This window comes from Lissotriton helveticus, chromosome 4_1, assembly GCF_964261635.1.
Source record: "Lissotriton helveticus chromosome 4_1, aLisHel1.1, whole genome shotgun sequence".
Taxonomy (NCBI): Eukaryota; Metazoa; Chordata; class Amphibia; order Caudata; family Salamandridae; genus Lissotriton; species Lissotriton helveticus.
Window position 1 is genome coordinate 1,867,726,046 of NC_136063.1, and position 21,116 is coordinate 1,867,747,161.

General features: G+C 47.4%; 1 protein-coding gene and 2 long non-coding RNA genes across 3 annotated transcripts in view; 2 read left to right on the forward strand and 1 right to left on the reverse strand.

Annotated features, from left to right (window-relative positions):
- LOC144829406 (uncharacterized) overlaps positions 1-755 on the forward strand; it is a 121,704-nt gene extending 120,949 nt beyond the window's left edge. The window contains exon 4 of the long non-coding RNA XR_013610656.1: positions 414-755. This is a non-coding gene — a long non-coding RNA (uncharacterized LOC144829406). The remainder of the gene's footprint in view (positions 1-413) is intronic.
- Positions 1-9,117, reverse strand: part of LOC144829405 (uncharacterized) — a 125,656-nt gene extending 116,539 nt beyond the window's left edge. The window contains exon 1 of the long non-coding RNA XR_013610655.1: positions 9,030-9,117. This is a non-coding gene — a long non-coding RNA (uncharacterized LOC144829405). The remainder of the gene's footprint in view (positions 1-9,029) is intronic.
- Positions 9,118-9,150: 33 nt separating this feature from the next.
- The window catches only part of LOC144829407 (transcription initiation factor TFIID subunit 9-like), a 113,206-nt gene continuing 101,240 nt past the window's right edge, over positions 9,151-21,116 (forward strand). Inside the window, exon 1 of the mRNA XM_078688527.1 lies at positions 9,151-9,276. Within this exon, the coding sequence (XP_078544653.1) occupies positions 9,211-9,276 (66 nt within the window). The 5' untranslated portion in view covers positions 9,151-9,210. The remainder of the gene's footprint in view (positions 9,277-21,116) is intronic.

Here is a 21,116-nt window from a genome sequence, read left to right on the forward strand (position 1 = left end):
CATGATGCTCATTCTACTTGAGGTGCTATGGCCTCCAAAGCCTTTTTTGTGATGGGTTCTGGATTGGAAGATATTCTCAGAGCTGCTGATTGGTCGTCTGACTCCATGTTTAAGATTTTTTATTGCAAACCTGTTGTGCATGCTTCATTGATTGTTGTTGGTGAGCTTTGAACCAGGATAATCGGAGCCTCCGGTCCTGGCATAGAATAGAACATTTTCTAGCTGTTGCAAAAATAATTTTATATTCTATTAAGGACACGGAGATAAGGATTATCCCACCCTTTGGGACAGGTAAGATTGTATCTAGACTGTCTGGATGTCATACGCTTATGTTTCACATGTTTTCTTTCCCTTCTTTGTTCTGTTCATGAATAATGTTTTGCTCACACTCAAACATACTTTTTGGATTTCAGGAATGGAGTCGAGCAAAGTTAAACCTCTTGTATTAATTTCTACTTGCTGCCTTTTACACCGGATCCATGGAAGTTGTCTCATCCGAGATCCTGTTTTGTGTGGAGTTTGCTCTCCATCGAGAGCTGGAACTGTATCCTGTTATAATTGGACTGATTAGAGACTTCTTGTTGCAAAGAAAGAGGCAGTAAGATGGTTGCTCGCTATTTTGTATATGCTGGTCACTGTTGATTGGTGGTTTATAGAGGCATGGTTCAAAGCCTTATGGGAAAGGTAGTGTTTGCAATGTTTACTGTTTTTTGATTGGCTGCTGTGTTTTGAGTATTAAAGATTTGGAAGCATAATCCTTGCCTCTGTGTCCTTAATAGAATCTAAAATTCTTGTTGCAAAAGCGAGAAAATGTTCTACTCTTCACACAGTGTAGCAACTGAACATGTTGCTGCTAGTTTTCAAAGACTTGCAACTTACTCCTCCACGTTCTCTCCCTGCGCCCTTTCACCAAAATAGTAACGCTCCAAGATTGTGCTTATTTTTGGCACATAATGTAAGTCAAGCTTTCTTGTACAAATTTCGAGGTGATGTAACCCACAAGCTTTCTCTGGACCTAAATCATTTTCGGCCTTCCACCCCCAGCACTACCAAGTGCCACGCATTAGACATTAGACTTACGCATCACCACACTGAAATGCATTGTCACGCATTTATAGCGCCTCCACTGACTACAAAAGCTCTTAGCTTGAGGGCTATTTCAGCTAGTGGTAGGCTAAGGGGCTGGTTCAGCTTGCTGCAGGCTACAATGTTTCACCCTACACTGCGTCAATAACTGAGGCCAGGTCACGAGTCTGGCCCATGATTTAATTAGCCCACTCATTGTAGGTGCCGCGGGCGGGCACAGCATAGTTTCAGTTCTTTGGCAGCCTGCCTATTGAAGCCAGCTGCTGCAGTCGCAAAAAGTGGTCCGGCCGGTATAATGATTCGGCTTGGCCGGAAAGTGGTGGTGCGTGGCTGCCTCAGCAGCCGCCCTGCAGTCCGGGACAGCCACTGCAGAGTGTCCGACGAGCTGGACTGCGGTCGTGGCCGTCGTCAGCTTGCCCGTACTGTCAATGGAGTTCACAGCTGTAACAGAGTAAGTGAAGTGTCACTCACTGTTTCTTCTCCCACTCCTCGGCTTCCGACAGGATCTCCTGACCGTGAACGAACTCTGTAGGACCCGCAGAAGGCCCAGCCCTCAATGCTTAATTAGCATACACATAATTCTTTGAGTGAGTGCACCTTGTGGTCTTCTAACAGTACAGGACTTTCGTTGGTCGGAGCTCCCCGTGTTAGTTTGGCCATGGGGCGGCGCCTTTATTTTTCGGACCTCTGGATAGTATCCTGCTGCGCAGTGTTGGTTTGTCCATTGCATCTTGAGCAGTTTTATAGGTTTGCCAAACTCCACCGGAAAGTGCTGTTGCAGCGCTACTTTGTTATGAAGTAAGGACCTGTAATGTGCGCTCGCTGACACTTCGATTGCATCTCATTTAAATGTTTCAGCTTCTTTGCTGGACTGATAACAAAGACGCCGCTCCTTTTCCCCAGCTTCATATCTTAAGTAGGAGTCCTCGTAGCTTTCTTCAATCTGCCACACTGCTGTCCTTTCCTTGCCCTCCAGGCCAGTAAACAGCTTGATATATAATAACCGTGAGGAGTGCTGCATATTTTGCTTGCTCGCAACTTCTAAAGCAGGACGTGTTACATGGAGCAACACATCTTTCACTAAACAATAAGCACATCAAAACAAGACTTGAGAAGGGCGATAGAGATGATTTACAAAATGTTTTTTAAAATAATGCACACACTAGCAAAGGCCATAGGTCTGCCTTTTTAATCAACAAATCAATGCATGGATAAGTGAGTGAATATAAATAGGTGCTACTTGGATAGATTAGTGGATGAATAGAAGAATGCAGGGATCATGGAACGGGTGAAAACTATGCATAAGCAGTTTAATGGGTGAATAAGATAATGAGAGCGCATGGATGGACAAGTGAGCAAGTAGATGAGAGAATGGATGCTTATATACAAGTTAGGGAGTGCATGAGGATATAAGTAAGTGTATTTAACTCACTTGCTCAAGCACTCATAAAACCACTAGTATACTTACACCAGCAACCTCATTCACACCTCACTGCCACATGCACCAGTAACCTTCCTCACACCTGCAATGAAAGTTGCAAAGTATTCTCATTTGCACCTTACTCATGCAACAGGAACTTCCACCAGTAAGCTCGCACTCACCTCACTCACACCTTTACTGTCACTTGTACCAGCACCTGTACTGGCACTTTAACTCTCAGATGCACTCACACTTGGACTGGCATCATTAATCTCTCTCACAGCAGCTCTGACCTCTGCTCTGGCACTAGCATTCACCCCTGCACTCCTACTTGCACTCATAGCTATTCTGACATTTGCACCAGTAACATCTGGTCACTGCTAGATGATTTGAACAAAATTAATTGGTGGCTTCATGAAGCGTCTCAGTCTCTTGTAGCCACACTCACTGCAGAGGGATGTAGGACAATGATTCCTATGTTTCAAAGAGCAGAAATATAGCTAAGGAGACTCTTGGTAACTTTGATTCTACTAACTATCATTGTCTTGCAATCTAATTTCAGCATCGCAAGGTCTGAGTAAAACCAGCCCTGCCAAGTACCACATGTCATGTGTTACAGTGCCTGAGCTGAACTTTCCATTGCAGTCACTGTCTGCAGTGTGCACAAAGTTGAGTTCAGCAGTGATGTTGGCACAGGATCCACAGTGGGGCCTTTCTCACATCCTAGTGCCCTTCCATTTCTGGTACTTTGCAGCATTTTTAAGATCTTCTCAGAGTTTCTTCTTGCTCAAATGGATGTAATGTGTGATATTTATAGGTTTCCCTCGTCTTCATTGCTTAATTTTGATCGCGAGAAAGTGTCACCCATATTCGATTAATGTCACTCATAATTACACTGAAATTATGAAAATGTCACACATAAGCAATCTGAAACCTTGGCAGCTATGCACCCCCAGACAGTGTACCAACAGAAAAACTTTTGTCTCCACTGTCAAATTGTTTGGACACACAGAAATATAGTTCAAGAAAGCCTTTTTAGGTCTCGCTGGCGTTGCAGCGCGAAGCGCTGCCGCCAACGAGACTTATAGCCGCCTTCCTCCCTGCCAAGGGAGTCAGAGCTGTGAACGAGCAGCTCCAGACCTGGGCACGAGCCGACTCAGGCCTGTGAACGCGCGGGAACACCAACGTGCACGTTCACGGCGTCACGCATCTCTTCCGAGGCGCGCTCCAGGCCGACTTGCGGTGTGCGTGCTCCAGCGTTTCTGTGGCCGGAGGTAGACGGCATGTGGTAAGTGAGGGCCGGGGGGGCTTTGTTTGCTTGTTAATTTTTTTGCGGATGCTGTTCACTATTGGCAACATGCAATGGCAAATCCGAAAGGTCGGATAAAACCTTTCAAAGGCGATCAGGGAAGGAACCGAGTAAAAAATAAAAATGTCAAAAGATTTTCAAATATTTGAACCACCTTGTTTCATCAAAATGTTTGTGCCGTTCCTTTCTTATACTGCATGCATGTTTCAGGTTACAATGCAGGCGCGGTTCATGAAATATTTAACAACAATACCATATTATTGGCAGTTTGCTTTCTGTGAGCCTTTCTGTTTAAATTGAAGTGATTAATTCCAGTTCAACATGGCTGCTGCTTTTGCCATCTGAAATGCTATGCTAGTTAGCAGTGAACTATTCGGAAGTAAAGGCAGCGTGACAGTTTTGTCCTGGCGGGGCATCCGTACTGGGCTTCATCTGCACAGCTCTGTGTTCCGTGGTCCTCGGTGCTGTTTTCTTGACACCGTTAGCAAACGCCACTTTTGGGATCTTGTCGGGCCCAGGGTCTGTGCCCGCTGTGCGGATCAGCATTGAGTCGGCCTGCGAAAAGCAGGTGCAGGAGGTGGGTCTGGATGGATCCGAGACCTACGTGCAGCCCCTGGACATGTCCCAGAACCTAGCCCACCTGGCACAGCGCATCGACTTCAGCACGGGGTCCGGAGGCGAGGAGGAAGCGGGCGGCTCGCCCTCAGGTCGGGACTGGGGGGTTCCTGAGCCGGACGACGAAGAGGGTAAGGGACGTGGTCCAGATATGGGAATTTGGGTGTGCTGTTGTTCTCGATAGATGTACTGTAGTCAGTGCTTTGAATGAGTAGTTCAGTTGCTAAGTACCTGCTCCCCATAGCAAGGCTGCTGTACTTTTAATTGGAGAAAAGCAGTACTTCTCAGTAGCAAACAGGTACCCTGGGACAGTGAGAACCGGTGCTTCTGGTTTTCCATTTCAATCACTTATTGTATTGTAGCATTTAAATAGCGCCTCAGACTCAGTTGTGGAACGCCTTCTCTGACAGGTATCAGGCTACGCGTTGTTAACAGTGTTTATTGTACGCCTATGTTGCCACCAAAGAGTGATCAGATGTTTTCTTTTTTCCTGTCTTGTCTTGCAGTGTGATGTACTAGGAGGTGCGTTGCCTAGGCGTGGAAAAATATTTGTAATTAGCTGATGATTATAATTTACTTTATACGTCCAGCGTTATGTTTACACGTTTTTGTTATACTGGAGGTTTGGATTTACCTGAGTGATTTATGTTACAGGTACTCCTGTTGGTGTGGGAACTAAAATATGTAGGCAGGTATCCAGAGGGGCAGTGGGATGCATTGTGTGTGTGCATAAAAAGGTTCTGGGAGAAATTGGAGAAGGCCCATTAATCAATATGCAACACGCTCGATGTAGTGATGCTGTTAAATGTGCAAAATGATGGCAAATGGGTGCGAATAGAAGTTGGCGACGAGCTGTAGCCACTCACAAAGGTTGAAGTGGAAAGGGTCTACTGGGAGCAACATCCCATACGCTTGGGGATTTCAATCTTCATGCTGAAAACTCTTCTTGCGCTCAGGCTACTCAACTATTAGAGACTCTGCAGGGCCTGAACCTGAACCAATTAGTTCAGGGCCCGACTCACGCTGCGGGCCATACTCTTGATTTAATATTTTCCAATCATCCCGGTATCATAGTACACTCCTCCCTCCCCCTCACTTGGTCGGACCATCACCTTCTCCCTTTTGACCTCACGCTTCCCTCGGTACCTAGCCCGGTAGAGCTTGGGAGGGAGTGTGGGAGAAAATGCCATAAAGTTACCTGTACTGCCTTAGACCCTCTATTCGCTTTTCAACCAGACCCACTGTCTAATGATATTGATACTAGCGTGGCTCAGCTTAATTCTGCTCTGTTGCTTGCCATTGATGCCATCGCACCCTTACAACGTATTACTTCCGCAAGATCCCGACCATCTGCCCCGTGGTTCTCTCCTGCCCTGCGTGAGGAAAAGAGCCGTTGCAAAAAATTAGAACGCAAATGGCGGCAAACCTATGATTCAGAGTCTAAAATGATTTACAAGTCTGCTTTAAAAAACTTTTTAAAACTAAAAAGGTCCACGATGAGAGACTTCTTTGCCTTACAAATCAAGAAGGCAGATAACTCCTCAAAAACTCTTTTTAACATTGTAAAGGACTTTGTTAATCCCCCCGCTATGGTGCCTCAGAATGTCTCGAGCCAGGCTTTATGTATTGGTTTGTCGGTATACTTTCAAGACAAAATTGACAACATTACGTCTTGTTTGCCTTCTATTTTGACCCCCCCTATTTCATGTGCTCGGGACCTTGTGTTACCGTCATTGGTGTCCTTTAAAGAGCTTACTTATGAGTCTGCATTGAATCTGTTCACTCAGTGCAAATCTGGCTCCCCTTTAGACCCGGTCCCTGCTAAGGTCATGGGCAACTTGGCTCCCCTTTTGGTCAGACCACTTCTCTCAATCTGGAACTCATCATTGCGAACGGGCCAATTTCCGACTGTTTGGAAGGAGGCCATGTTAGTTCCCATTCTAAAGAAAGTGGATGCGGACCCGGCACAATTTTGCAATTATCGCCCCATCTCCCTTCTCCCGAAACCGGCGAAAATCCTGGAAAAGGCTGTGCAGCTACAACTGGCAGACTACTTAGAATCCAATTCACTGCTACACGATTCGCAGTCGGGATTCAGAACTGGATTTAGCACTGAGACTGCTCTTTTAGAGGTCTCTGAGACGATCCGGGAGTGTGTGGATAGGGGCGAGGAGGCCATGCTGGTCCTCCTCGACCTATCCGCCGCTTTTGACACGGTATCCCACGAGATACTTTTGGATCGTCTGAGGCAGATTGGACTGGGTGGCGCCGTTCTGTCTTGGATTGGCTCCTTTCTTAAAGGACGAACTCAGAGGGTTCTTCTCAAACCTTTCGAATCAGAGGGTAAACCCCTCCTTTGTGGCGTGCCGCAGGGCTCTGCGCTGAGACCCTTGTTTTTTAACGTGTATCTTGCCCCACTGGCAAAGGTGGTGGAATCCTGGGGGGTCAGAGTGATCTCTTATGCTGATGATACCCAGCTTGTGTTTTCCTTTAGAGATCACTCTGACTCCAGCTTTGCCAGTTTTCGCCATTGTCTTGGCAACATATGCTCCTGGATGACCTCTAATCATCTCAGGCTCAACACTGATAAGACGGAGGTCTTATTTTTTAATCAGAAAACTACCCTTCCTGCTATTTTGTGGTGGCCAACTGTGCTCAATCCTCCCCCTACTCCTGTCCAAACAGTTCGCAATCTGGGCTTTCAATTCGACAACGCTCTTTCCTGTAAAGCTCAAATTAATAAGGTCACGGCAGCCTGTTTTGGGAAACTGCTTATGATTAGAAAGATCTTCCTGTACCTCCCTCTGGACGCCCGCAGAACTGTCATTCACGCCCTGATCACGTCACATTTGGATTATGCCAACAGTCTCTATGCCGGTGCCCCCTTGTACCAAATTGAACGTCAACAGATCGTTCAGAATGCGGCGGCGAGACTGATAGGCAACATCCCCTACCGTCAGTCGGTCGCATCCTACCGTAAGAAGCTACATTGGCTTCCTATTTCCCGTCGCATTCAGTTCAAGATGCTGACTCTTGCTTTTCGGGCCCTTAATGGGTTGGGCCCGGGATACTTGAGAAAGAGACTTGTACTATCCCAATCGGTCAGATCCTTGCGGTCGAACAACCTTCGTCTTTTGACTGTTCCTCACTTCCGCCGTTCCAGAATGGGCGGAAAAGCTTTTACTGTCATGACGGCTAAACTCTGGAACAGCCTCCCTCTAGATCTTAGGTTTACTACTTCTGAATCTCTCTTTCGTAGTAAACTGAAAACGTGGCTGTTCTCTATCTCTTAAAATGCTTTTCCTTTCCAAGTCAGCAGTCTACAGCGCCGGGACACCCCCTTTGGGGGTAGCCGTGCGCTTTACAAGCCTCATAAATAATAATAATAATAATAATAATAATAAAATGCTGCCACAACAGTTCCCATACTTTTTGTTGGAAAAAAAAGACAACTTTGTTTTGTTTGGTCAGTGCTGAGCATGAGTTACCTGTGGCTGAAAGGGTAACAGCGGTCCCGTGCACTGCAAAGAGAGATAAAAGAGATAGCTAACGAAGAAACAAGCCTTCTCTCCAGGGCGTCCTGTTACCAGCAAGAAATGTAAATGTGTGCAGTTAGTTAATTGGCAGATCTAAAGGTTCCTTAGGAGCCAGTCAAGGCTTTAATTCATACGATCACCTGAAGCTTCCTGGAGACAGTTATTCATTTTGAGAGGGATTCCTCCTTTTAATGGAGAACCTATTTAAAAACAAGCATTTGCAATGCAATAGGTCTCGCATTTACGCAAGTTTGAGCTATTGGCAATGTAAATGACAATGCATTTTATTTATGTTTTGCGTTTTAAAACATAAATAAAAGGCATTGTTATTTATAATACTAATAGCTCAAAGTCACGTAAATGCGAGACCTATTGCATTGCAAATGCTTGTTTAAATTTCGACCACTGTACTTGTGGTTTTCCATTTCTGTTTAGCAAAAATGGCGGTGCAGAAATGTTTTGCATCTTTAATACAACTTACTCCTAATCTATTAACAAATGTAACAATAACATTTGTTGTGCTTACAAACTCTTATTTGACACAATCTAACATACTGTGTATGAAAATATAATATGCATAATTCCAACGTGGTGTGTCAATCGCCGAAGGAATGAAAATAACCATGCTTTTGTATTTTTCTACTAAATCTGTTGTCACAGGGTCATCTCTTTACAAACTGTATTTTCCCACAAATCGGCATGCCAATCGCCGGGTATGCTTTGAGTCACCATGCAAACATAAACCCTTCACAATCATAATGGTGTGGCAATCACTGAATAATTATTTCTATACCAGAGTGCTTACCAAAGAAGGTAATTTAAGTCAGCGGTACCTTGGACGAACTTTACCTGCCATGCCGATCACTGTGGCAGGAAAAAATATGGCATATCAAATACCCAAAGTGGCGCTGGTACAGTTGCGCAGAAGATTTACTTGTTAATATAAGCAAGACTCCCATCCAGTGTGTCAATGTACACGTTGGGTGGCATTTTAGCCGAGATGTTGAAAACACTCGCTTTCAGCTGGTCGTTAACAACACATTTTTAAGGAAACGACAATTACCTCTAAGATTTACTTGTTCGAGATATTGGTGTCCCTTTTTTATTTCAGCGCACATTCTCCGTCGCTATGGTTACCACGTGACGTCACTTTAAGAGCTTAGCTCTGGGCACGGCTTTCATTGTAAACTACTTGTCCGTCTTTCCTAGTCCCCGACAGTGGCTGACCCGGAAGCACATGCACCATGTTTCCGGATGTGGTCGACCAGGAAAATATGGCGGCTCCTAAGATCACCCCAAAGGATGCACAGGTTTGTATGGAGCCGCAAATAATACTTTAGTCATAAGTTCGGGTTGCGCAGCGAAAGTGTTTGCTGTAGCTGTTGCAGATCTCATGCGACTTGAACTCCGTCTCTTGGGGAACCCTTCAGCGATTCCCCATGCTTCGTTTACTTTCCTTCACTGCATGGATTCGGTTTAAAGTTGTTTTCGCTTTCCTGGTATTTTGACTGAGTGAAATATATGTCGTGCTCACATACATGTACGCATATCGATACAGTACAGGAAAGGTGGCGGGGGGGGGGGCGTATTAGTCCTAATTACAGTCGAAATATTCTTGTTAGAATCATTCTTGATTTATTAAGCGTTGGCAGTTCTTTGATATACGGAAGTGTCTCAGAACGAAGAACGGTCAGAGAAAGCACATCCACCCTGTCCTTAATGCTATTTGTGTATATGTGTTATTTGTATAGCACAATTGTAGCCAAAAGACAGCGGGCACTCATGCACTCAGAAAATGATAGGAGAGGTAGCAGGGTTCTGGGAGCAGACGTGTACTCTTGCTACTTTGTGTGGTGCACTTTAAAGAGGTGCCTCTTCAACACTTTCCTAAATATGAGCAGTGGTGGGATGCATGTATACAGGGATGTTGTTCCAGATCCTGGGTGCAGCTGGAAAATGCCTGCTTCTTTATTTTGTCTTTTTTACACTTCTTAGCCTCATGTCCGACTGTGCCCTGTTGTGAGTGTTCAGAAAGCCACCAGAGGTGGTGAGTTTATCTGCAAGATAAGCAGGAATTTAGTTGGGATTGCTTTGTAAATGATACAGCCGGTTTTGAAGATGTTGTGGGCTGGCAATATTTCTTCTGTCTCTGGTTGAGGCGTCATGCTGCAGCATTTAGTGTGTTCTTAAAAGGCAGGGAGGCAATGTCCTGGAGGTTATAGATTGTGATGTTGATCTTTTGGGCCCTGGGTTGCTCATGTTACCAAACCGGTGTCATTTGGAAAGGTAAGAGGAGAACCAGTAAAGGACATTGCCAGTGAATCCCATTCAACATCCCAGGGTGTGACTGAAGGCATTATCTTCGACTGGCAGTATCAGGAGGTAGAGGTAATCTAAATCTGTGGTTAGGAAGGCGTCTTCTACAATATAAGTTAGTGGTCTCTGCTGCAGCTTGATCGGAATGCAGATTGATAGTCATGCAGGAGGTGGGTCGCATTGCTATGATCCAACAATTGAGTGTAGACTGCTTTTTAGGTCGAGCCTAGTCTATGGGAGGCTTCTTGTAACCACTCCCTACTTCCTTTCAACTTTTCAGTGTGGATTTGTTTACAACCACACCTTTGATTGGCCATTGCGTCTGGCTCTCACAAAGGAAAGCACGCAAATGGCCAAAGGTGTGGGTATGTTCCGCCTTTTCTTTAAATGTTTACTCCCCTCGCCTATGTGTCTCGGGAGCGAGCGGAGTGAGCAGCGGCACGCAGTGTGCCAGCTGCATTCCAGAATCATGTTACAGTTCTCCTGTGTGAGCGATTTCACTTTCGCATACGCGCGTTTACGAAATTCCAGCAGGCAGACACAGCACACCTCCCCCACTTGCAAAAACAGTAAACTTATCTTCCTTACTTTGAACCTCACCCTCCTTACACTTGCTCTCTCATCCCATTCAACATGAAGCGCTGACAACCCTTAAGCAAAACACCAGTGACAGACTCTCCTGGGCCTGCCTAATTTGTTCACATTTGTAATTCTGCCAGGCTTCGGCTAAATCTCAGTGGGCATGCTCTGTGCAGAAACCTGCCCGAGCTTCTGTAGCAGTGCCAGCAGCACTTCTAGCCGCTTTCTAGCATAACCAGACGACCAGCAGCTGGAGGCAATAAGGAGAGAGGGGGTAACTGTCTCCCAATTAGTGTAAACCTTCCTAAGAGAATGAACCACTGCTTAAATAATTTTCATTTTTGTGGTGACCAACCTAAACGTGGCAGCTACTGGCGGCTTCGAACAAAGTAGACTAAAGTAAACTTTAAAGAACACTAAAGAACTGTTATGACTGGAGGCTCGTAGACAGTGTCATGACACAGCTGTAAGTTTAACCAACGAATTTGGAAAAGTTTGAATTAGCTGAATGCATGTTTTATTGTCCTTTATATTTAAGCATGTGTAAAATGGCTGCTTCCATGTACACTCCACATAATACCACTCACTGCCACATAATTATATGCTACATAATTACACTGCACTCAATGCAACATACACACCAAATAATACCACTCAGTGCCACATAATTACAAGCCGCATAAGTACACTCTACTCAATGCAACATACATACACTCCACATAATACATCTGTGTGACAGTTACACGCCACATAATTACACTCTACTCAATGCAACATAAATGCACCCCACATACCACTCAGTACCACATAATTACAAGCCACATAATTACCCTCGACTCAATGCAATATAAATGCACTCACTACCACATTCAAACCACTTCGATCGCAGACATCCACAGATTAAATGCTACACTCTTGGAGGTCCAACACTGGCTCTCAGCCAACCACCTCAAACTGAACGAAGAGAAAACGGAAGTACTCCTAATCTCGAACAAGGATGAAAACCCACAAATAGTGGAATGGCTCAAAGCCTTAATGCCCTCAATGTCTCTATAACGCCAACGGACTCCACAAAATCCCTAGGAATTACTCTCGACCCGAAACTGGTCATGAATAAACACATCTCCAAAACTGCCAAAAGCGCGTTCATGAACCTGAAACTTCTCTATAAAATTAAACCCTTCCTCCCCCCCAAAGATCTGAAACAGGCCACGCAGGCACTTGTCCTCTCCAGAATTGACTATGGCATCGCTGTACTGACCGGAACAGCCAAGTCGCACTTGGGTCCTCTCTCCTCCACCCTCAACGCAGCAGCAAGAATGGTCACAGGAACAAAGAAATATGACCACATCTCTCCGGCACTCAAAGAACTGAAATGGCTCCCAATCGACCAACGAGCCAACTTCCGCACAGCCTGCCTCACACATAAAGCCCTGCATACAGGCAAACCAGAATACCTGGCCTCCAAACTCAAAAGGGCAGGTCAATCCAGGAACCCCAGAAGCTCCAACACACTACTACTCATCCCTCTGAAATCACAGAAACGCAATACCTCAAATAAATCCTTTGCGGGGAATGCTCCCAGGATCTGGAACGCCCCCCCCCCCACATCAGAATGACCGCCTCCTTCCCGCAATTCAAATCGCTACTCAAAGCCCTCTTCCTGGAATGCTCCTCTGCTTAACGAGAACTCCGCCTGTTGGTGAAATCCAATATCTCTCTTGATCTAGAGCCGATTGTTTCGCTCTTGAACTCCGTCCGATTTTGCGCCCAAGTTGTTGTTTTACAGACTCTATTTCCTACCTGTTGTTCCTGATTCCGGTTTTTCTATGTTTATTTTTCCTGTTGCATTTCTCTATTTGCTGTGAAGCGCTCTGATACCCTCGGGTCCAGCCAGCGCTATACAAAACTTCAATAAATAAAAATAAAATAAATAAATAATTACACACCACGTGATTACACTCTAATCAATGCAACATAAATACACTCCACATAATATCACTGTGCCACATAATTATATGTAACATAATTATGCTACATAATTGCACTGCACTCAATGCAACATACACACCAAATAATTCCACTCAGTACCATATAATCACACGTCACAATTACTCTACTTAATGCAACATAGATTCACTCCACATACCACTCGGTACCACATAATTACACGCCATATACTTACACTAGACTCAATGCAACATAAATACACTCCACATACCACTCAGTGCATACATAATTACACGCAACATAAATACACTTAACATAACACCACTCAGTGCCACATAATATGCTACATAATTAAACAGTGCTCAATGCAACATACACACCAAATAATACCACTCTGCCACATAATTACACGCCACATAATTATCCTCTACTGAATGCAACATACACTCCACATACCACTCAGTGCCACATAATTACACGCCACATATTTCCTCTACTCAATGTAACATAAATACACTGCACATACCACTCAGTGCCACATAATTACACTCGACTCAATGCAACATAAATACACTTAACATAAATGCACTCTTTTCCACATACCACCAATCAACATAAAAGCAATCCACACCATGACACAATTTCACTAAGCATAATTTCACTCAACACCACAGTATCCAGGCCACACAATTCAATTCCACACATTTCCAATACACACCACATAATTACACACCAAACAACCTTTTTCAACTCCACAATCCACAACATACCTCCAATCCACACCATATAGTGGCACCACCTGAGCACCAAACATCATTCACCACCACCATTTTGCATCAGCGCACCACCTAAACATCACTTCAGTTTGCCCTCGGAATCTGACATCTGTTGATAGTCCCCTAGAATCCGTTCGCTGCTCGTGTTCTAATTAAATTATTGTTTTGCAACCTCCACTCCCCCGTTATTTATGTCCCGATCCCCCATAACAAAAACATTTATAACAAACAAGTATGAGAACAGGCAGGAAGAAGTTGCCAGCAGTTCTAGTACAAAAAAACTTTAAGACACTTTTTATGTTAAAATCTTTTTTAAATCAGGTTGTTCAGTTGTATATAATGTCGTCTTGGTTTGTATAAAGGTGGCAAAAATGCTTAACACTTTTTATCATAACTTTTCAACATGACGCACAGCAGCCACAATGCTCTACAACATTGCCAAAAGTTCTGGATAAACACATAAGGTCCCAAAGGTGAGACATATTGGCTATGCCATTGCTTGTTTGTTGGTCTTGCAGATGAAGGTAGGTGAGTGAGGAGCTGGTAGTTTGTGAGATCGGGTCTAGTGTAGGTTTCTTTGAGAGGGCAAGGATCTTGTCTGTCTTGACAGCTTCTGGAAAGATGCCTTAATGGAAAGAGGAGTTGATCATGATGAGAAAGGAGGAAGAGACCTTCTCCAAAGAGAGCTTTGATGAAGGACAAGGCACCTTAGTAAGTGGTCTTGGAGTTACGAGATTGCTAGGCTTTTCCATTGTTCCTACTGTTAATAAAACATTTCTTAATGGGCATATTGCCTTTTGGATAAATAGCTATACCCCTGAGCTAGTCTATATGTTTCAGCTGACTGTGAAGAGCCCAGTAGGTCTACAGCTTTCTTCAAGACCTGTGCGTGTCTCTGGCTTCCTGAAATAGTTGATGAATAGGTTTTTTGTGTGTGTAAAGCCTATTCATCCTATGTTTTCTCATAAACATGTTAGGAATCGGTGTCATTGGGAGGAAGTCAGCAAATGTGGAGATGGCCTACCCTTGACATATACCCTTGTATAACTACCAGGTGTCATCCCCGGGTTAAGAGCAAGTAGGCTAACCTATTGAAATTAGCTTAAGAGGAATTTCCTCTTTGGTTAGTGATAGAGGTCCTCATTGTCAGGATTCTTGGCATGCATTTTATGACTACAGAGGTCCGAAAAGGCTTTACACATAGGCATCATCTATTCCAAGAAGGCAGAGACTTGTGTAAGTCCTGTAGGTCCACTAGGCTCTTTAAAGACGGTTGAAACATGTTGATCAGCTCAGATGGAATGGTAATAGCAATCCTTATCCATCACCCATGGCAGCCCTTTAAATTTCACTACATTCGTCCATTTTTTGTTGAGGAAATTTCCGTGTTTCACTGTTTAACCCAGTGGTTCCCAAACTTTTTTGACCCGTGGCTCCCTTGACCTAATTGGCAGTTGGCCGTGGCTCCCCACCATTTTTTTTACCCGCGCACCGGGGTTTCTCGGCGCACCCTTTGGGAACCACTGCTCTACATGAAGAATCAAGCCTAGACGTGATGAAGGATTCAGAGAGTAGCCGTCACTGTCATAAAACTTTATTTGCAATCACAAAGATCTTATAAAGTACATCTCAATGCATACATAGAGAAGTATAAAGCACTCCCACTAAAAGTAACCAGGCTAGAGAAAGGCTCAAGGAGCTCTGTGGCATTACAAGAAGTTTACGTGCGGTGGGCTCTGATCATGGGTATCCGCAGATATGTTTTCGGGGGGGGGGGCACATTTTTAACTTCATCCCCACCCCCCTTGCACCCTTTCCCCCTCTGCCTTGCACCCTTCTCCCCTCTGCCTTGCACCCTTCTCCCCTCTGCCTTGCACCCTTCTCCCCTCTGCCTTGCACCCTTCTCCCCTCTGCCTTGCACCCTTCTGCCCTCTGCCTTGCACCCTTCTGCCCTCTGCCTTGCACCCTTCTGCCCTCTGCCTTGCACCCTTCTGCCCTCTGCCTTGCACCCTTCTCCTCTACCGTGCACCCTTCTCCCCTCTGCCTTGCACCCTTCTCCCCTCTGCCTTGCACCCTTCTCCCCTCTGCCTTGCACCCTTCTCCCCTCTGCCTTGCACCCTTCTCCCCTCTGCCTTGCACCCTTCTCCCCTCTGCCTTGCGCCCTTCTCCCCTCTGCCTTGCGCCCTTCTCCCCTCTGCCTTGCGCCCTTCTCCCCTCTGCCTTGCGCCCTTCTCCCCTCTGCCTTGCGCCCTTCTCCCCTCTGCCTTGCGCCCTTCTCCCCTCTGCCTTGCGCCCTTCTCCCCTCTGCCTTGCGCCCTTCTCCCCTCTGCCTTGCGCCCTTCTCCCCTCTGCCTTGCACCCTTCTCCCCTCTGCCTTGCACCCTTCTCCCCTCTGCCTTGCACCCTTCTCCCCTCTGCCTTGCACCCTTCTCCCCACTGCCTTGCACCCTTCTCCCCACTGCCTTGCACCCTTCTCCCCACTGCCTTGCACCCTTCTCCCCACTGCCTTGCACCCTTCTCCCCACTGCCTTGCACCCTTCTCCCCACTGCCTTGCACCCTTCTCCCCACTGCCTTGCACCCTTCTCCCCACTGCCTTGCACCCTTCTCCCCTCTGCCTTGCACCCTTCTCCCCTCTGCCTTGCACCCTTCTCCTCTCTGCCTTGTACCCTTCTCCTCTCTGCCTTGCACCCTTCTCCTCTCTGCCTTGCACCCTTCTCCTCTCTGCCTTGCACCCTTCTCCTCTCTGCCTTGCACGCTTCTCTACCTTGCACCCTTCTCCCTTGTCTTGCACCCTTCTCCCTCTCCCTGTTGCACCCTTCTCCTCTCTGCCTTGCACCCTTCTCCTCTCTGCCTTGCACCCTTCTCCTCTCTGCCTTGCACCCTTCTCCTCTCTGCCTTGCACCGTTCTCCCCTCTGCCTTGCACCCTTCTCCTCTCTGCCTTGCACCCTTCTCCCCTCTGCCTTGCACCCTTCTCCCCTCTGCCTTGCACCCTTCTCCCCTCTGCCTTGCACCCTTCTCCCCTCTGCCTTGCACCCTTCTGCCCTCTGCCTTGCACCCTTCTGCCCTCTGCCTTGCACCCTTCTGCCCTCTGCCTTGCACCCTTCTCCTCTACCGTGCACCCTTCTCCCCTCTGCCTTGCACCCTTTTCCCCTCTGCCTTGCACCCTTCTCCCCTCTGCCTTGCACCCTTCTCCCCTCTGCCTTGCGCCCTTCTCCTCTCTGCCTTGCGCCCTTCTCCTCTCTGCCTTGCGCCCTTCTCCTCTCTGCCTTGCGCCCTTCTCCCCTCTGCCTTGCGCCCTTCTCCCCTCTGCCTTGCACCCTTCTCCCCTCTGCCTTGCACCCTTCTCCCCTCTGCCTTGCACCCTTCTCCCCACTGCCTTGCACCCTTCTCCCCACTGCCTTGCACCCTTCTCCCCACTGCCTTGCACCCTTCTCCCCACTGCCTTGCACCCTTCTCCCCACTGCCTTGCACCCTTCTCCCCACTGCCTTGCACCCTTCTCCCCACTGCCTTGCACCCTTCTCCCCACTGCCTTGCACCCTTCTCCCCACTGCCTTGCACCCTTCTCCCCTCTGCCTTGCACCCTTCTCCTCTCTGCCTTGCACGCTTCTCTACCTTGCACCCTTCTCCCTTGTCTTGCACCCTTCTCCCCCTCCCTGTTGCACCCTTCTCCTCTCTGCCTTGCACCCTTCTCCTCTCTGCCTTGCACCCTTCTCCTCTCTGCCTTGCACCCTTCTCCTCTCTGCCTTGCACCCATCTCTACTTTGCACCCTTCTCCCCTCTGCCTTGCACCCTTCTCCCCTCTGCCTTGCACCCTTCTCCCCTCTGCCTTGCACCCTTCTCCCCTCACACTCTCCAACATACAGCAGTCACGAGTGACTACCCCTCAACGAGGAGTGAGGCAAATGTAAATGTAAATGTATTTGAGCTTGTAAAGCGCACTGCTACCCGTCCATAGGTTTCCTGGCGCTGTATAACTCTCGGGAACCCGTCCTGGCTTTCCCTGTGGGATGGTCCCTGCTGGGAGTCCCCAAGGTGGAGCCAGGCATCCCCGGAATTGATGGGGCCATTGTGGAGATTAGGCAAGCTAATGCCCAGAGTTGGCGAGTGGAACCCCTGATTGGAGTACGCACCGAAGCGAGAATTATCGAGTCCGCTGACCCAAGTTCACGACCCTGCCGCGTCGGGAATTGAACCCTGGTCCCGGGCCGACTTCTGCTCCCGGGTCTGCCGCCTCTAACCAGTGAGCCACACTACTCCACTAAGACAGAAGCTGGCAGAGTGCGGCTGCATCAGGGCATAAGGCGCCCACCCAACGCTCTCCACCAGGCCTCTCACCCTGCACGCACCCAATGCTCTCCACCAGGCCCCTGAACCTGCACCCACCCAACTCTCTCCACCAGGCCCCCCACTCTGCCCCCACCCACCCAACACTCTCCACCAGGCCCCTGACCCCGCACCCACCCACCCACCCACCCAACGCTGTCCACCAGGCCCCCACCCTGCACCCACCCACCCACCCAACGCTCTCCACCAGGCCTCTCACCCTGCACGCACCCAATGCTCTCCACTCGGCCCCTGAACCTGCACCCATCCAACGCTCTCCACCAGACCCCCACCCTGCACCCACCCAATGCTCTCCACCAGGCCCCTGAACCTGCACCCATCCAACGCTCTCCACCAGGCCCCCCACCCTGCACCCACCCACCCAACGCTCTCCACCAGGTCCCTGACCCCGCACCCACCCACCCAACGCTCTCCACCAGGTCCCTGACCCCGCACCCACCCACCCAACGCTCTCCACCAGGCCCCTGACCCTGCACCCACCCTACACTCTCCACTAGGTCCCCCACCCTGCACCCACCCACCCAACGCTCTCCACCAGGCCCCTGACCTCGCACCCACCCACCCAACGCTCTCCACCAGGCCCCTGAGCCTGCACCCACGCAATGCTCTACACCAGGCCCTGCACCCACCCACCAAACGCTCTTTACCGGGCCCCCCACCCTGCACCCACCCACCCTACGCTCTCCACCAGGCCCCTGACCCTGCACCCACCCTACGCTCTCCACCAGGCCCCTAAACCTGCACCCACCCAATGCTCTCCACAAGGACCTGACCCTGCACCCACCCACCCAACGCTCTCCACCAGGCCCTTGACCCACTCGCCCAATGCTGTCCACAAGGACCTGACCCTGCACCCACCCACCCAACGCTCTCCACCAGGCCCCTGACCCTGCACCCACCCACCCAATGCTCTCCACCAGGACCCTGACCCTGCACCCACCCACCCAATGGAGGTTAAAGACAGTCATTTTATGCGTATCTGTTCTCCCAGAGAGAACACTGGGATACTGCCACAGGTTTATTAAGCAGCGCACAAACACCCTCTCTCTCTCCCAATCATTAAATTATTCCACCATTTAAAGAATCCAAAATATATGTAATCAATAATGTGATTTTCTCCCTGATAATGGACTTGGTACAACGTTGCACATGAATTTGAAAAAAGCCGTCATAATAGGAACGTTCGTGAATGTCATTTGACAGTTGAAAAGTTTAACCCTTTTTCTGTGTTAGTTTCATTTACTCTTTCAATGCTATTTGCATCTAAATAACCGAAGGTGCTCATGATTCCACAAGGAGCATGACCCCCTCCTGTGCTGCAACACCTTCCTTTCTGCCACTGACCAGCATCTCTTTCACAGCTCATCAGCAGCTGAAAGAGTTGATTGCCTTTTTAATGGTTAGAACTGCCAGGCGCCAAAATGCGGGATTATGGGCATCATCTTTTGTCTTTCAGTAAGAAGTGCCTGGATCTTCATTGGCAGGCGGGCCTCACAGCTATGTCTGTAGCCGAGTCCTATGTGCGCTGTTTGTGCACCCCCGCCGCCGTGATGCTCTGCTTCAGAAAGGCAGGGGCAGAGCAACCTATTAATCACGGAGGCGGGGGCGGGGGGGGGGTGCGAAAGTGACGCATTCTTAGTGCAACTTTCGCACTTCCTTTCCCACATCGTGCGTGGCGCCCCTGGCTCCTGATAACGGCGCACCAGGGCGCCGCGGCGCACAGTTTGGGAACCACAGGTTTAACCCCTTCGCTGCTAGGCCTTTTCCCCTCCTGTGTTAAGCCTTTTTTGGATATTTGGGGTAGTGCACGCCTAGGCCCCTGTAACTTTTTGACGACCGAAGGTATCCACGCCAATGTTGCGCCCTTTTCTTCCAACATCATGGGGATTCTAAAGGTACCCATGGTTTGTGGATTCCCTTGGAGGGGTCCCAGAAATTAGCCAAAATACAGTAAAAGTTTTGGTTTTTTCAGAAAAATGGGAAAACGGGCTACAAATGAAAGCCTCTGGGTTTGTCCCTGCAAATGTTATCAAAAAAGGGTTTGTGGGGCTGGAATCACAATTTTCCCAGCTTTTAGGGAATAACAGTCTTTTGTCATAGAACCAACATTTTGTTACACAGTTTTGGCATTTTTCTGGGACATAACTTATTTTTTGCTATTTTTAGTGCTTTCAACCTCCTTCCAGTTAATGGTAAAAATAAGTATGAAAGCAATAATGGATCCTGGAAAGCTATATATTGTAGAAAAGTAGACAAAATTCTGAAATTGGAAAGGGGTAATTTGTGTAGATCCATCAAGGTTTCTTTATAGAAACTAGCAGATAAATATTGGAAACAATTAAAATTAGTTGAAAAAAACAGCCTTTTGTGTCAACGTTTTCATCTGTAACTTCTTGTAATTATGACTTTGAAAGCAATATACCGTTGCGACCGCTGGACCTTCCTGGTTGTGGGGATATATAGGACTTGTAGTTTCACCAAAAACCAGACGAAAACCGGAGTAGCAATTTGCAATGGCTTTTTATTATGTACTGGGAATATAGCAATTATTGTGCGAAAATGTATACATGGAAAAATCGAGATGATAAGACACCTATGTATTTCTGAAATGGGTACAAATTATAAAGTTTAGAAACAGTACATATTTGCACATTTTCAAAATTGGGAATACTCATAGTAGCATGAGAATTATAGGTCATTTTTCAAAATGACTTCTTTTTTACACAATGTCTTTCATTTAGAAGGCAGAAATGCATCAAAATAGGTAATAATAGTTGCTTTACAAATCTGAATTACCCTAAGTCTCCCGATAAAAATGGTACCTCACTTGTGTGGGTAGGCATAGTGTCCACGACCGGAAAGGGCTCAAAACCCAACGTGAACACACCACATTTTCACAATGAAAATTTACCCTTTTTTTGAGAAGTGTGTAGCTGTTGTTTTTTAACCCTAGCTCTGCCGGCACCTAGGGAAACCTAGCAAACCCATACATTTTTGAAAACTAGACACCCAGGGGAATCCAGGATGGGGTGATTTGACTACCTGCCACCATGTTTTGTTACCCAGAATCCCTTGCAAACCTAAAAAATTGTCAAAAAAGCCACATTTTCCCCACATTTCTGTGGTGGAAAGTTTGGAATCTGCGTGGATCCACACATTTCTACCCACCCTGCATTCCCTAA